Source organism: Anolis sagrei, chromosome 5 (assembly GCF_037176765.1).
Source record: "Anolis sagrei isolate rAnoSag1 chromosome 5, rAnoSag1.mat, whole genome shotgun sequence".
Classification (NCBI taxonomy): domain Eukaryota; kingdom Metazoa; phylum Chordata; class Lepidosauria; order Squamata; family Dactyloidae; genus Anolis; species Anolis sagrei.
This window is the reverse complement of record NC_090025.1, coordinates 16,576,496-16,591,991: the sequence shown is the minus strand read 5'-3', so window position 1 is coordinate 16,591,991 and position 15,496 is coordinate 16,576,496. Positions and strand designations below refer to the sequence as shown.

General features: G+C 39.4%; 1 protein-coding gene across 1 annotated transcript in view; it reads left to right on the top strand.

The window, feature by feature from the left end:
- The window catches only part of PRKG2 (protein kinase cGMP-dependent 2), an 83,734-nt gene that overhangs the window by 28,261 nt on the left and 39,977 nt on the right, over positions 1 to 15,496 (top strand). The window contains exons 4-6 of the mRNA XM_060779342.2: positions 2,793 to 2,906; positions 6,519 to 6,624; positions 8,841 to 8,904. Of these exons, the coding sequence (XP_060635325.2) occupies positions 2,793 to 2,906; positions 6,519 to 6,624; positions 8,841 to 8,904 (284 nt within the window). The remainder of the gene's footprint in view (positions 1 to 2,792; positions 2,907 to 6,518; positions 6,625 to 8,840; positions 8,905 to 15,496) is intronic.

Genomic DNA, 15,496 nt, shown 5'->3' with positions numbered 1-15,496 from the left:
CCCAACCTTCTGTTCAGGAACTCCAGTTAGAGTGTCCCAAGTAAATGACTGACCAGCCTCTTTTTGAAGATGTTCAATCACACACACGCACACAAACACACACACACACACACACACACACACACACATGCACACACACACATAGCCCATCACTTTGCTAGGCTACTAGTTCCATTGCCAAACTATGCTTACTGTCAAGAAGTTATTTCTAATGTTCAGTCAAAATCTACCATCCTACCACTTAAAGCCATTAAACCTGATCTTACTTCCTGGGCATCAGAGAACAATTCCACATCCTCCGCTCTGTGGCAGCCCTTTAGATATTTATAGAGTTTAACTATGTCACCCTTCAGGCTTCTCTTCACCGGGATGAACATACTCAACTTCCTCAACCTTTCTTCATATAATAATAATGATAATGATATTTATAATAATAACTTTATTCTTATATCCCACCACCATCTCCCCGAAGGGACTCGGGACAGTTTACATGGGAACTAAGCCCAGCATAAACAAGGCATTCAAAGTTACGTAATTAAAAACATATAAATAAACAATATAATTAAAACAATTAGAAGCAGAAAAGTATAATAAAACATATCAATTTACATCAACCCCAGTAACCAGAAAAAAATGGGCATATTCGGATTCATGATGGCATGGCAAGGCTTGTGCAAAACTCAAAACAATAGGGCCGGGGCTTGAAGGAAAGTGCTGGAAACAAGCAAAACAATAATTTAAGGCTGGGCAGACCTGATCGGGAGCTAAATAGTTATTCAAAGGCACATTGAAACATCCAAGTTTTCAAATCTTTATGAAAGGTGGACAGCGTAGGGGCTAATCTGAGCTCAATGGGGAGAGAGTTCCAGAGCTGGGGGGCCACCACGGAGAAGGGCCTTTCTCTTGTCCCTACCAACTGCGCTTGAGACAGAGGTGGGAGTGAGAGAAGGGCCTCCCCAGCAGATCTTAGAGCTTGCTCCAATTCGTAGAGGGAGATAAGTCACAAAGATAAGCAGGACCTGAACCATTTCTTCATATCTGTAATAATGCTTGTTCTTATCCTTTTCTGAACTCACTCCGAATTTAATGATAATGAATTTGGATTCTTTTCAACACTGGTGAATAAAACCAATGAATTATTTATCTAAAAATATATTTCCATGCTTTGCTTTCTTCACACCTTTTTGATGTTAAAATCAAGTGTCCATGCACATGTGCATGCGCCCACGCGCTTTGTCTACAAATGGCAAGACATGTGATTATGGGCGCTACCATTACGTTTAATTTGACCCCATTGTACTTAACTGCCATCATTCTAGTAACGTCAATAGTGAATTGAGTTACTCCTAATTAAGCAACTGAAATCAATGCTAGAGAGGAAATGGCTCATGGAAATTTGCCATCAAGAGCAAACATGTCCTTTCCTCCCCTAAGTAGATTCATTTTTCATTTCCACTGATGCTATCCAATGTCACAACAATAATGCTATGTTTTAGCTTAAGAGCCTTTTTATGGACACCTTGCTGTGATATATTCCGATGAAGGAAAGCAATTTAAATGAAGGCAGCAAGGACACAGAATGAAGAAATGCCACCATTTAAAGACGTCCCTTGCACATGAAACACTCTTAGTTGAAGCCAAAAATCAGATTTAGAATACAGGAAAGGGGTAAAGTATTGTTAACACTAATGAAATCCATTTTTCAGTGGCTATAAAACCGTTCCAAGTGTGTGCCTCCAGGCAGAGTCCTTATACAGAGATTGTGATGTACCTTGCTTGTATAGATTGAAAATTGGATTTAAAGCTCATATAAGAGCTTTGATCTACAGGCTGCATGATTTTAATTCCTTTCTCTCAGCCAGTGGAAGACAGGGGGTCGATCAAAATCAACCAGTTAGATCCTGATTTTTTAAACAAATAATATTTTTCAATTGTTTATCAATGCAATAAATAAGGGAAGAAAAAGAAGACTGTTTCCCATCTAAAATGATACTCTGGTAGTGAAAAAAGCTAGAGCTAGAGTTTAACTATAAATAGATTTAAGTGCTGGAAGAACTGTTTCATTCTTGTTTGTTGTTAATTGCTATCAAGTCAGCTTTGACTTATCGTGACCTTATGAATGGGAAACCTTCAAGACACCTTGGTATTGAGAGCCCTGCTAAGGACTTGTAAACTCAGGGCCATAGCTTCCTTGATAAAATCATAGAATCATAGGATCATAGAATCATTGATTTGGAAGAGACCTCGTGGGCCTTCCAGTCCAACCCCCTTCCAAGAAGCAGGACATTAGGTTTGGTCATTCTTGACTCTGGGGAGGGGGTGGTGGGGTGGTGCTCATCTCCATTTCTAAGCTGAAGAGCCAGCATTGTCTGTAGACACCTCCAAGGTCATGTGGCCAACATGATTGCATGGAGCACTGTTACCTTTCCGCAAAAGCGGTATACCATTTGGTCTACTCACATTTGCATATTTTCGAAGTGCTAGGATGGCAGAAGCTGGGCCTAACAGCAGGAGCTCACCCCACTCCCCAGATTTGAACCACCAACCTTTTGGTCAGCAAGTTCAGCAGCTCAGCAGTTTAATGCACTGTGCCACCTGGGAGTCTGTACAAAAAACCTAAATACTGTACTTATTTAGTACAAGGACCCTAAATAAGTACACCTTCCAAAGGCAACCCAAGTATCCCGCTTTCATAAAACTGGCATGGCTCCTTAAGTAGAGTTTCTCTGAAAACAAGGATGTGTGTTTCTGTATTGTAACAACATCCTTTTCTTGATGGTTTCTCCCCACAGAGGGTAAAGTGGAAGTCTTTCAACAGAACAAACTTCTCTCATCCATTCCTGTGTGGACAGCATTTGGGGAGTTGGCTATTTTGTACAATTGCACAAGGACAGCCTCAGTGAAGGGTGAGTATGCTCTTTCGACTTGTTCTTGGCTTTGGGGTTTATTTCTGCAATCTATAGAGATCTTGTCATTGGCTCAAGCAGCTGCTTGGAGAGAATATTCAATAATATTGGGACAATGGTCTCAAAGCATATTTTTCAAGTGTTGAGAAACCTTGAGAAGTATTCTGGACAAATGAGAATCTTTGCAGTTTGGAATTTATTCTATGAAAATTTTGCCAGGGTTTGTTTCATGCAGAAAATGGAATGTTAATATTTTTGTTTTGAAATATTGTTTTTTGTGCATGATTGTTTTCTGTAGAAAATATTTTTTCTTGCACATGGTTGTTTTCCATAGAAAACAACCACATGCAAATTTCATGCAAATAATCTCAAATTACAGAATAGCATTTGAAAACTGCATGGTTTTGAAGACGTTCTCACAAAGGGAAGAACATTGCTGAAATTATTTGTTGCTACCTTTGAAAAGATGAATTAACATCCCTGTCTACTGCAAAGTCAGCATGCTACTGAAATAACAATTTGAAGTAATATTCCATAACTAAAACATGAAAGCAATCTACAATGGGACAGACAGGTAGAGAGACATGGTAAGTGTGAAATAAATAAGGGCACATCTACACTGTAGAATTAATGCAGTCTGACGCCCCTTTAAGTGCCATGGTTCAATGCTATTTAATCCTAGGATTTGTAGTTTGGCGAGGCACTACCACTTTTGGCAGAGAAGGCCAAATATCTTGTAAAACTGCAGCTTACTTACTTACTTATTTAAGCAATACCTCGTAAGCCCGAGGATGATGGCCCTCCAAGTGTAGTGTCTTGGTGGTGGGTTTGTAGGTGGCTGCAGAACCCTTTTCTTGATTTGTGTGTTCTCCTGCAATGAGGACATCAGTTTCCAGGTGGAAGGCAGTCTTGGTCAGTGTTGGCTTGATGTGCCTTCCTCTTGGCATGTTTCTCCCTTTGACTTTCCATTCGAGCCTCTTCTAATTCCACAGCACTGCTGGTCACAGCTGATCCCTAGCTAGAGTGCTCAAGGGCCAGGCCTTCTCAGTTCTTGGTGTCTGCAGCACCCATGATTCCACAATATCCACCCATGGCAGTTAAAGTGGTGTCAAACTGCAATATTCTACAAAGAGGTACCCAGGGACTAGTATTGTAAGTGCTGTGGAGCAACCCTGATGATTGATTTTGGCAATATGTTTCTAATATTGATACATAGTCAGAAAGCTTTAGGACTAGAAAGCCTTTGATCTTCCAAGCCCAACCAAAACAGGCCTCATCTACACTGCCATATAGTGAAGTTTCACAATGCTGTTTAACTGCTTTGAACTGGATTATATGGCAGTGTGGACACATATAATTAAGTTCAAAGCAGTTAAACTGCATTCTGAAACTGTACTACATGGCAGTGTAGATGGACCATAGTCAACTTTGAGGAATGCTGGGAGTTACAGTCAATGGCATCTTGTTAGCCATACGATTTCCACCCCTTTTGTAAAGGAACTGCTCATTTCGACTCCTTGGCAAGTGGGTCCTGTCCCTACTAGCTTTTCTGAAGCATCAACAGTTTTGTGAATGCCAACAGCTCTTCATGCCCATCAGATTCAATTTATATTCAGAAAAGCAGCACAGAATGATTTCTGCTAATCTCATACAAAAAGCAGTATCATGCAGATTAGTTTATCTAGTGGAACCTTTCCTTTTCCTTTTCCTTTTGTTTTTTCTCAGAGCATTCCCAGTTTGTCAGCTAGTTTCAGCTCCAGGTCAGGTTGGAGCAGGTTTTGGTGCATATGAATTTGCAGTTTCTTTGTCAGCCTTGTTGCTCTGCATCCTAAATTCATCTCAGCAGTTGTTAAGTAATGGAAATGCAAAGGTTTTCTATCTGTCTTTTAAACTGTGCTTCTTTTGTGACTAGCATCTAGTCTAACAATGAAAAAAGGTACGATGCAACCATTTCGTCTCCTTTCCTTCTTGATTGATTTTTGTTTTTGGTAAGGAGAAAGATGAAAAGAGTGGTAGGAAAATACAGGAGTTTACAAACAGAAAACGATGTGTGTTCCTTCTCCTTTATCCTGATAGACCTGGAGTTTCCGCATGACATCTTTGGACCCTTCTATACAGAATATCAAGGCAGAAAATCACACAATATCTATTTTGAACTGGGTTATCTGAGTTGACACTGCCATATATTCCAGTTCAAAGCAGATCAATGTGGGATTTTATTCAGCTGTGTGGAAGGACCTCAGTGTTGTGTTTTTGTCTCTTTACTCTTATTAATAGATGTGGAGAACTGATAATATCACACCTAATATTATAGGAGATAGAATGACTAGGAAGGATGAGAGATATACAAAATGGTAACGGCAGCCGTTCAATATCTCATTTCTAAAATCCAAGTCCCCTGAGAATGACCACAGGCTCTTCGGAAGGGAATGTGTCAATTTCCCTCAAGGGAAAGCAGATGGACTGCAGATGCGGAGGGTCATCGCTTCTGTAGCAATTGACATTCTCCATAGCTTGCAGCTTTAATTTATTAGCAGTCACAAGCCATTCAATCCTGTGTTGCTTGACATGGCCAATGAAGTCTTTTAAAATAGTTCTATCTGCATAAATACACCCAAATGTATTATGGGTCGCCTGAAGTTTGGTCAAGGGCGAACAATGATAACAATAAATATTGTCCATTATATTTCAATTTCATTTGCTTTTTGAAAAGCATTGCAGGATGTCTCAAAGGGGTTATCCCATTTCACTCCTTTTTAGCAAATCTGTGAGCTTAAGGGATGGGAAGTATCCAAAAGCTGAAAGTCAAATGTATTCCTGAACCACGTAGAGCTTGGAAAATTTACTCTGGGGGCTAAAATTCTTATACTATGCTAACTGGAAAGATTCTTGGAGTTGTAATGCAAAAAACAATTTCTCCAAGTACTGCCTTATGATCATCAGAACCATAGAGTTGGAAGAGACTTTATGGGCTATCTAGTCCATCCCCTGGCCAAGACAATAACTTTCAAAGCATGCCCAACAGATGGCCATCCAGTCTCCTTTTAAAAGTCTCCAAAGAAGGAGCCTCCACCACACTCTGAGGCAGATAGTTCCACTGCTGAACATCTCTCGCGGTTAGAAAGTTCTTCCTCAAGTTCAAATGACTTGAAAGTACCCAGCAGCAACAATGGCAGAGGATGGCTGAATTCAAAGTTAGACAATTTGCTCCTGCTGTTTCATCTATTGACTTTGAAGGCTCTTAAAAAATGTTGGTTCTTTTCTCTGAAATGCTGTTGGCAATTGCATTTATTTTGTTCCTGTATTTATAAGTTGTTTTCAAAGAGAAAATGCCAAGACTCACACGTTCTTTAAAAACAAGCAATTGCAAGGTGAAACCGTGTAATAACACTAACAAGGTGAGAAGCTGGGAGGGATGCTTCAGTGAAAAATCCTGCTATAAAAAGGTGATGCAAAAACACCAGCCTGAATGTGAGCAATGAACTTTTTCTCAGATAGATGTGAGAATGTGCTATTCTCAGCGGACTTGTTTAAGATGGACAATCACTATCAGGTACACCATAAAATGTCACATTTTCTTCATTTTGTTTTTCTCCCCTTCCCTCCCTAAAGCTGTCACTATCGTGAAAACATGGGCATTAGACAGAGAGGTCTTCCAAAATATAATGAGAAGAACAGCACAAGCAAGACATGACCAATACAGAAACTTCCTCAGAAGGTAAATGTAGTGTCAAGACTATGCTTAATTGCCTTTACTAACAATTAATAGAGATCCAAGATGACCAATGATCATTAAACCCATGTGATTTTATTGGAGCAGACTGCCAGTGAAAATTGTCCTCTTTGGGAAGTGAAATCTCAATGTTTTTATTTTATCTACGAGCCTAGCAGATATCTACTAAATTGGCCAATAGTTTTGGGGGGAACATCTGTGGAAGTCTACACTGACCATTCATTGACTTCAGATGTGATAGACCAATGGTTCCCAGCCTTTTTTTTTTTGACCAGGAACCACTTGAACAGGGACCACTTTGAGCAGGGATCACTCTCCAACATTAGTACCAAAAGGGTTACAAATCAGTTTTTGGTCAACTTTAGATTCGGTTTGGTTATTTGGGGTTCTGATTCAGAAAATTGCATTGGATAGACCACATCAGCTCTAATTTCTGATACACAACATATGCCATCCAGTATTTGCCATCTGCTTACCCACAGAAAACCATATTGGCACTATAAGAGGATTTCATGAGGCCAGCCATTCCCGTTGTAATGGTGAGGCTGCAGGTCATATCTTAGTTCTCGCGGAACCATTAGTGGTCCACGGACCACAGGTTGGGAACCACTGATATAGACAAATTATATAGTCATAGTTGGCTTCACCCATGATGTAGGTTGGACATCCTCCCTTATGAAAGGACATTTTGTCCTCTTATGCATTCTACAGCCTTTCTATCATGGGTGAAGTGAGTTGTTCTTTTTTTAACAAAAGTTGAATATCCGTTATCCAAAATTTTTGGTACTAGAAGTGTTCATATTTCATATTTTTTGGATTTTGGAATACTGGCATATACAGCATGCAGTATCTAGACATGGGACCAAAGTATAAACACAACATTAATTTATGCTTCACGTTCACCATATATGTATAGCCTGAAGGTAATTGTATACACAATTCTTTAAAATAAGTTTGTTCATAAAACAAAGTTAAGGGAAAAAAAGGTGTTGCTATCTAAGCCACACAAGTGGACAATTTTGGATTTTGGAGTATTTCAGATCTGGGAATTTTGAATAAGGATGCAAAACCTGTGCTAGGTGATGGTTGCATGTGCGAATGGAAAACCAGTCCTGGCTTTTGGATATCTGTTGGAGACAAACAGACATGTACAATTTCATCATTGAACTACATGATTCCCACATCTGTTTTAATATCTTATTCAAGTTACAAAAAAAATCAAAATAATGCCCAAATACATCTCTTGCAATTCCAGATGAGTTGTTTTCTAAAATCAATTTAAGGGGACATGGGTGTGTTAAATTTATTTTCAATGCTGTACTGACTTCCACATTTTGAAAAAAAAATTGTAAGCAATTTCAACACAATCTGAATGTCAGAACTGTGAATAGGACAATGGGTACCTGGCAACAGGTTCTTTTTAATGCCCTGTAATCATATCCATTCCATTGGCTGGCAGATGATTTGCAGGCAGGCCATTTTTTTTACTCTTTGTCTTGAGAACAGTGTAGATTTTTTAAAAAAATGCAGGCTTAAAATCTTTTTCTTGTACCAATACCATGCTTTAGGATTTTAATTGGGAGACAGTTCACATAAGTACAGGTGTTACAACTATAGTAGTATCAAAATTACAGAGAAAAACACTCCAAACACACACAGAAAGCATTTGTTAGTGTTGATTCTTCTGTCCCTTTTTGAATGTTTACCTCTATTTAATCTTTATTCACTCGCTTTCACTATCCCCAGTGGTACAGTGGGTTAAACCCTTGTGCTGGCAGAACTACTGACCAAAAGGTCAGCAATTTGAATCTGGGGAGCGGGATGAGCTCCCATCTGTCAGCTCCAGCTTCTTATGTAGGGACATGAGAGAGCCTCCCACAGGATGGTAAAACATCCGGGCATCCCTGGGCAATGTACTCTCTCACACCAGAAGCGACTTGCAGTTTCTCAAGTCGCTCCTGACATCACAGTTTAGAAAGTTTATTTTTTGGAGTTGAAACTCCCCAAATCTTCCTGCTTCATACAGAGAGCATGGAAGTAATGTCAAGGATAATTGCAAATTTGAGAAATCTCATTCATAACATTCTTTCAAATTCTACTGAGTAACAATAATTGTCCAAAATACTGGTTTAATAAAGAAAGTTGAAATTCTATGTTCAATGTGTTTTAAAAGCACAAAATTGTTTTTCATTATTTCCAAGTGTGTCTTTGCTGAAGAATTTACCCGAAGATAAGCTGTCAAAGATCGTGGACTGCTTGGAAGTGGTAAGTACTTGGGCTTCCAAAAAGATATACAGTATTCAAATCTAATCTTAAAGGAAATTCTTGTAGAAGAAAGTTGAACAGCTTGAGTAAAACATCACCTTGTTTGTTACACATTTCGGGGTGTTCTGTTTAATCTCAAAGCCAGGTGTGTGTTACTTAACAAGGGTCATTTTGTAAAAGAATAAAGTGTTGTAGGTTCACCTCCACTTTAAATAAGTGCAAAACTTGGCAGAACCATTCTACAGTGCAATCTGCTCTGTGCTTCAGTTGCCACGTTTGCGTTTATGATGACCTTAGCCACATATAAATCCTTACTAAATTTCATTATTCGTTATAAATTTCATTTGTTTATGATGTCTACTTTACCACCACCAGTTTTCAGCAGATCTCCATGCAGTGGTTGACATTCCTTAAATATAAAGGAATTACAAGCAGTCCCCAAGTTACAAACTCGAGGACTGCCTGTGATTCCTTTATATTTAAGGAATGTCAACCTGATGTTTGTAACTTGGGGACTGCCGGTAATTCCTTTATACTACTCCTAGTTAAGAACTGGGGTGAGACAACAAGAAGGAAAATTTGCTACTCCAAGAGTTAGCGTGGGAAAAGGTGTCTTCACTGAAACCTTATCACCAATCCTTGTTTCCAAAACAAGCCAAATTTTTCAAAATCCAATTATCACATGGACAGAAAGTGAGGTTAAATCTTCTGAAACATTTGCACGGACAACAAAGCAAATGTCACAGGGACGTTAACCCTTACCTATGCTACCCAAACCTAAAATTTATCTATATTACTATATAACTATATATCTATCTCTATATCTATATCTATGGCTGGAATTACACTTAAACTAACCTTTCTCAACCTGTAGGTTAGGACCCCTGGGGGGGGGGGGTGTTGTGAGGGGATGTCAGTGGGATCACCAAAGACCATCAGAAAACACAGTATTTTCTGTTGCTCATGTGGGTTCTGTGTGGGACATTTGGCCTAATTCTATCATTGTTGGGGTTCAGAATACTCTTTGATTGTAGGTGAACTACAAATCCCAGCAACTGCAACTCTCAAATGTCAAAGTCTATTTTCCCCAAGATTCACCTGTGTTCACATTTGGGCAGATTGAGTGTTTGTGCCAAATCTGGTCCAGAGCCATCATTATTTGAGTCCACAGTGCTCTCTGGATGTTGATGAACTGCAATTCCAAAACTCAAGGTCAATGAGAGAGCCTCCCACAGGATGGTAAAACATCCGGGCATCCCCTGGGCAATGTACTTTCTCACACCAGAAGCAACTTGCAGCTCTCAAGTTGCTCCTGACATCAATGTTTAGAAAGTTTGTTTTTTGGAGCTGAAACTCCCTAAATCCTCCTGCTTCATACAGACAGCATGAACAGACACCAAACCCTTCTAGTATTTTCTGTTGGTCATGGAGTTCTGTGTGCCAAGTTTGATTCAATCCCATCACTGGTGGAATTAAGAATGCTCTTTGATTGCAGGTGAACTAGAAATCCCAGCAACTACAACTCCCCAATGACAAAATCTATCCCCCCAACACCACCAGTATTCAAATTTGGGCGTATCGGGCATTTGTGCCCAATTTGTTCCAGTGACTGAAAATACACCCTGCATATCAGATATTTACATTATGATTCACAACAGTAGCAAAATTACAGTTATGAAGTAGCAATGAAAATAATGCTATGGCTGGAGGTCACCACACCATTAGGAACTGTATTAAGGGGTCGCAGCATTAGGAAGGTTGAAAAACACTGACTGAATCAATGTATTTGGCTTGCATACAGATTCAACTTAAGAACAAACTTAAAGAATCTATTGTGTTCATAATTTGGGGATTGCCTGTTCAAGGATAGCATACCAGTTGACTACTTAGGGTGTATGCCTAGTTTGATATGCTGGTCTATATGGGGGATTTCTTTTTTAAGAGTTGGAGTACTATCTCCCAAATGTACAATAAAGTTTTAGTGGACAATGTAGGAAACCTGTAAATCTGATCATGGTATAATAAGAAAGAAAGAAAGAAAGAAAGAAAGAAAGAAAGAAAGAAAGGAAGAGAGAGAGGAAGGATTGCTCATTCTACTGTTCCTCAAAAACAGGAGATCTCCACTTATAATGCAGAGGATATTCTCTGAAGTTTCTGTTTTTCTAGGAAAATTAACTTTTACCAATACCTAAAAATAACTCTGTGATTTATGTCTGTAGCTATGAAATGTAGCCTTGCTTCTTATAGCTGTAAAATAGCAAAAACAAATACATTACTAATGGTGATTGATGTTGTAAAGAATGTAATTCATGACTTTCAAAATAAGTATTGGCATTTCGTAAACACTATTCAGAATGTATCTACACTGTGTAATTAATACAGTTTGACACCACTTGAACTGCCATGGCTCAGTGCTATGGGATCAGGGGAGCTGCAGTGTTATAATATCCCTAGCCTTGTCGCTAAAGAGAACTGGTGCATCGCCAAACTACAACTCCCATGATCCGAAATCACTTAGAGGTGTCAAAATGCATTATTTCTATAGAGTAGATGCACCCTTAGTTTCTTTTCTTTAGTTATACTTGTAAAATACAGTAATTAACTTCCAATTAGAATAATTGCTTGAGAACTGAGATATTACTAGTCGTGGCCTCCCCTTTCTCTTTTACTCCCCTTGCCTTCACACTTAGTATAAGTAGTACTCACAACTATAAATGAACAGATAATTTTATATGAAGGGTGGAATTGAATCATTCAGGGCATATGGGTTTATTATGCACATTATTCTTATGTAAGCATATAACTTTATGGTTCAACAGAACAGATGGTCAGGACAAGGAATTCATTTAGTTCATTATATCACCAGTCCTGAACAATTTTTACTTGCAAATAAATATGTCATATAATTCAGCAGTATTTATGGCTGAATTATATCCAGAATGATTTGGCAATGGAGAAATGTAATTTGAACCAGATTAAAAATATTCTGCTTGAGATTTGTGGTCAATGCTTGTCTAACTGTTCATATCTGCTTTTTCAGAAATTTGTGAGCAAAGCTAATTCTTTGCATGAATGACCTGAATGCCTTCCAAGCTAGGCCTATGTAACACACTCACCTTCTATTAAGTGGGGGGAATCTACTGCCCATCTTTAGATTATTCAAAGAGAATTGTGTAACACAAATTCTTGGCAAAGCATATCTAATGGTGCATCTATATTGTATTGCTGAGTCTGGAACACGGTGGTGGTCAGGGGGGCTTTTACACAATTAAAACTTGTGCACCAGTTGCAACCATACCTTGGGAAGTCAGACTTGGTCATGGTAGCCCATGCTCTGGTTACATCCAGAATAGACTACTGCAATGCACTCTATGTGGGTTTGCCTGTGAAGACTGTTCGGAAGCTTCAAGTGGTCCAATGGGTGGCAGCCAGATTTCTCACCAGAGCAGGATACAGGGAGTACACCCCCCCCCCCCCCCCGTTACGCCAGCTCTACTGGATGCCAATCTGCTACCAAGCACAATTCAAAGTGCTGGCTTTAGCCTATAAAGCCCTAAACAGTTTTGGCTCAGCTTACCTATCCTAATGTATCTCCCCCTACCTGTATGAACCATCTCAGAGATTAAGATCATCTGGGGAGGCCCTGCTCTCGGTCCCACCTCCTTCGCAAGTGCAATTGATGGGGACGAGGGACAGGGCCTTCTCAGTGGTGGCCTCTCAGCTATGGAATTCCCTGCCCAGTGAGATCAAATTAGCCCCTTCTCTCCTGGCCTTCAGGAACAAACTTAAGACATGGCTTTGGGATCAAGCTTTTGACAAGTAATTGGAGCAGTGCAATAAGTGACTATGAACCAATGTGATTGACAAATGGAACAGCCCTGGATTATGTTTTGGTTGACATGATTTTAATTTATGTTTTAATAATTCATATTTAATTGTTTGATTTTAATTGTAATTGTTTATTTGATATGTGTGTATGGCATCGAATTACTGCCTGTTGTAAGGCCACCTTGAGTCCCTTCTGGGGTGAAAAAGGCGGGATCTAAATAAGGTAAATAAATAAATAAACAAATAATGCCATTTGACACCACTTTAACTCCAATGACTCAATGCTATAGAATCATGGGAGTTGTGGTTGTATAAGGTCTTCAGTCTTCTCCTCCAATCGAGGGCTATTGCCACACCAAACTACCAATCCCTGGGTCTCATAGGGTTGCATCATTGCAGAGCGCAGGGAAAAATGGATGGTGACACTGTCCATGTGGATAATGGACCAGTTCAAATCAAAATCAGTCTAGTTTTTTTATACCAACTCCGAAGTGTGGGGCATTCCATGACTTCTAATGTGGTATAAAACTGGGGTAACTGGTTTTACCTCCCATTATGAGCTGGAAACTCCTGGATGTCATGTGAACATCCAGGAATGAATTCTGGCCTGATTCAGGGTTTCTAGACAGTGTAGACAAGCACATAATCTAAACTCTTGGCTTTACCAAATCTTGTTCATTTTAGAGCTATAGAATTAAATAGGAGGTCAGAAAAATATATTTCTCCTATATAGTATACCTTACCAAAATTCCTCTCTAGAGCACTTCTGTCATACCTATTCCAGTCTAATTTCCTTCTTTCACATTTAAGATGCAGCATGACGACATTGTTAGAGCATGGAATTAACTTGTTACAAATGTGTTATGTATAATTAACTCTTTCCCCCAGTAATGAAGTCATAAATAAGTTACCTTATTCTTGTAACTTCATGGGGATAACTTCACCTCTTTTGCAGTATTAACAGTAAGCTTTACTGTTACTTTTATATTTATAGAGTGTTGCTTCACTAAGTGGTTCCAAGAAGAATATTATAGAGGTCATGCATTGACTTGTGCTATGTTTTATGTTGCTTTAACCAGCTGTTAAAGATAGATGATAGATAGATAGATAGACAGACACACAAGTCAGATTACTTTTATGTCAGTGGGGCACTGAATCTCTTTCTTATTTGAGTTTGAACTTCAGTGGAGCTATCCAATGTGCTGAACTTTAGCTCCAAAATAGGTTCAGCTCAGTGAACAGCTCCTTCAAGGTTCAGTCTGAAGCATGTGGCAGGTTCATTGCCTCACTGACATAGAAGTCACAAGTGACTATTTTTGTTGTTCTGGAAATTGCCATCAGGTCAGCATCATCTTATGGTGATTCTATGAATGAAAGGCCTCCAAGTCACCTTCTTGTTAACAGCCAGGGCCATAGCTTTCTTGGCTAAGTTTATCCATTTGGAATGTGGTCCTCCTTTCCTACTGTCCTCCACTTCAAATAAGCATCATTGTCTTTGAGTTGTTGTGTGTTTTCCAGGCTGTATGACCATGTTCCAGAAGCATTCCCTCCTGACGTTTTGCCTGCATCTATGGCAGGCATCCTCAGAGGGTGTGAGGAAAAGTGTTCTTACCATATATCAAGGGAACCAGTGACTATCTAGAGACCCACTAAGAAAATCCAACAAATGCTACATTCAGCAAAGGACAAGAGGGATCCTCTCACCTCTGCAGGAGACTACTGCATACCATGCAGCTGTGGACAAGCCTACTTAGGGACCGCCTTGCCCAGACATGAATCAAGGAAAATGAAAGGCACTGCAGACTACTTCAATCAGAGAAGTTATTCATAGCAGAGCACTTGATGAACCAACCTGGACACAACATATTATTTGAGAATACAGAAATGCTGGACCACTTTCATAACCACCATGTCAGACTACACAGAGAAGCCATTGAAATCCACAAGCATGTGGACAATTTAAACAGAAAGGAAGAAACCATGAAAATGAACAAAATCTGGCTACCAGTATTAAAAAATATCTAAAATCATAACAGACAAGAAACAATCAGGGCCAGCCAATCACCTCCCAACAAAGGATTCCCCCAGGCAGTAAGGAGCCAGACCTTGAAACTGCTAGGCCATTAAATGCTAATCAAGGTAGCCAACTGAGACATTCACACCTACCTCAAACAGACAAGAGTTCTTTCTCCCACCCTGGACATTCCACAGATAAATAAACCTCATTTTCCTAGTTTCCAACAGACCTCACAACCTCTGAGGATGCCTGCCATAGATGTGGGTGAAACTTCAGGAGAGAATGCCTTTGGAACATACAGCTCAGAAAATACGCACCAACCCAGTGATTCTGGTCATGAAAGCCTTTGTCAATACATTATTGTCTTTTCTACTAATCCATTTCTTTTTTAGATGTGTCCAATATACATCAGTTCTCATATTGGCTTTTAGGGACAGTTTTGGGCTTTATTAGCAACTAGCCATCCCTTGCCATGTGTTGCTATGGCCCAGTCTGGTGATCTGGAAAACAAAGTAATGAGAAAGTGTTGGTTTCTAATATATGTAATTTCTTTATGCGTGTGGGTAAACAGTATTTGATAACGTTTTCTTGCCCTCATGAAGGAAGTTGGACTGGATGGCCTTAAGTATTTTCTGTTGGTCATCGAGGTTCTGTGTGGGAAGTTTGCCCCAATTCAGAATGCTCTTTGATTGTAGGTGAACTATAAATCCCAGTAACTACAACTCACAAATATCAAGGTCTATTTCC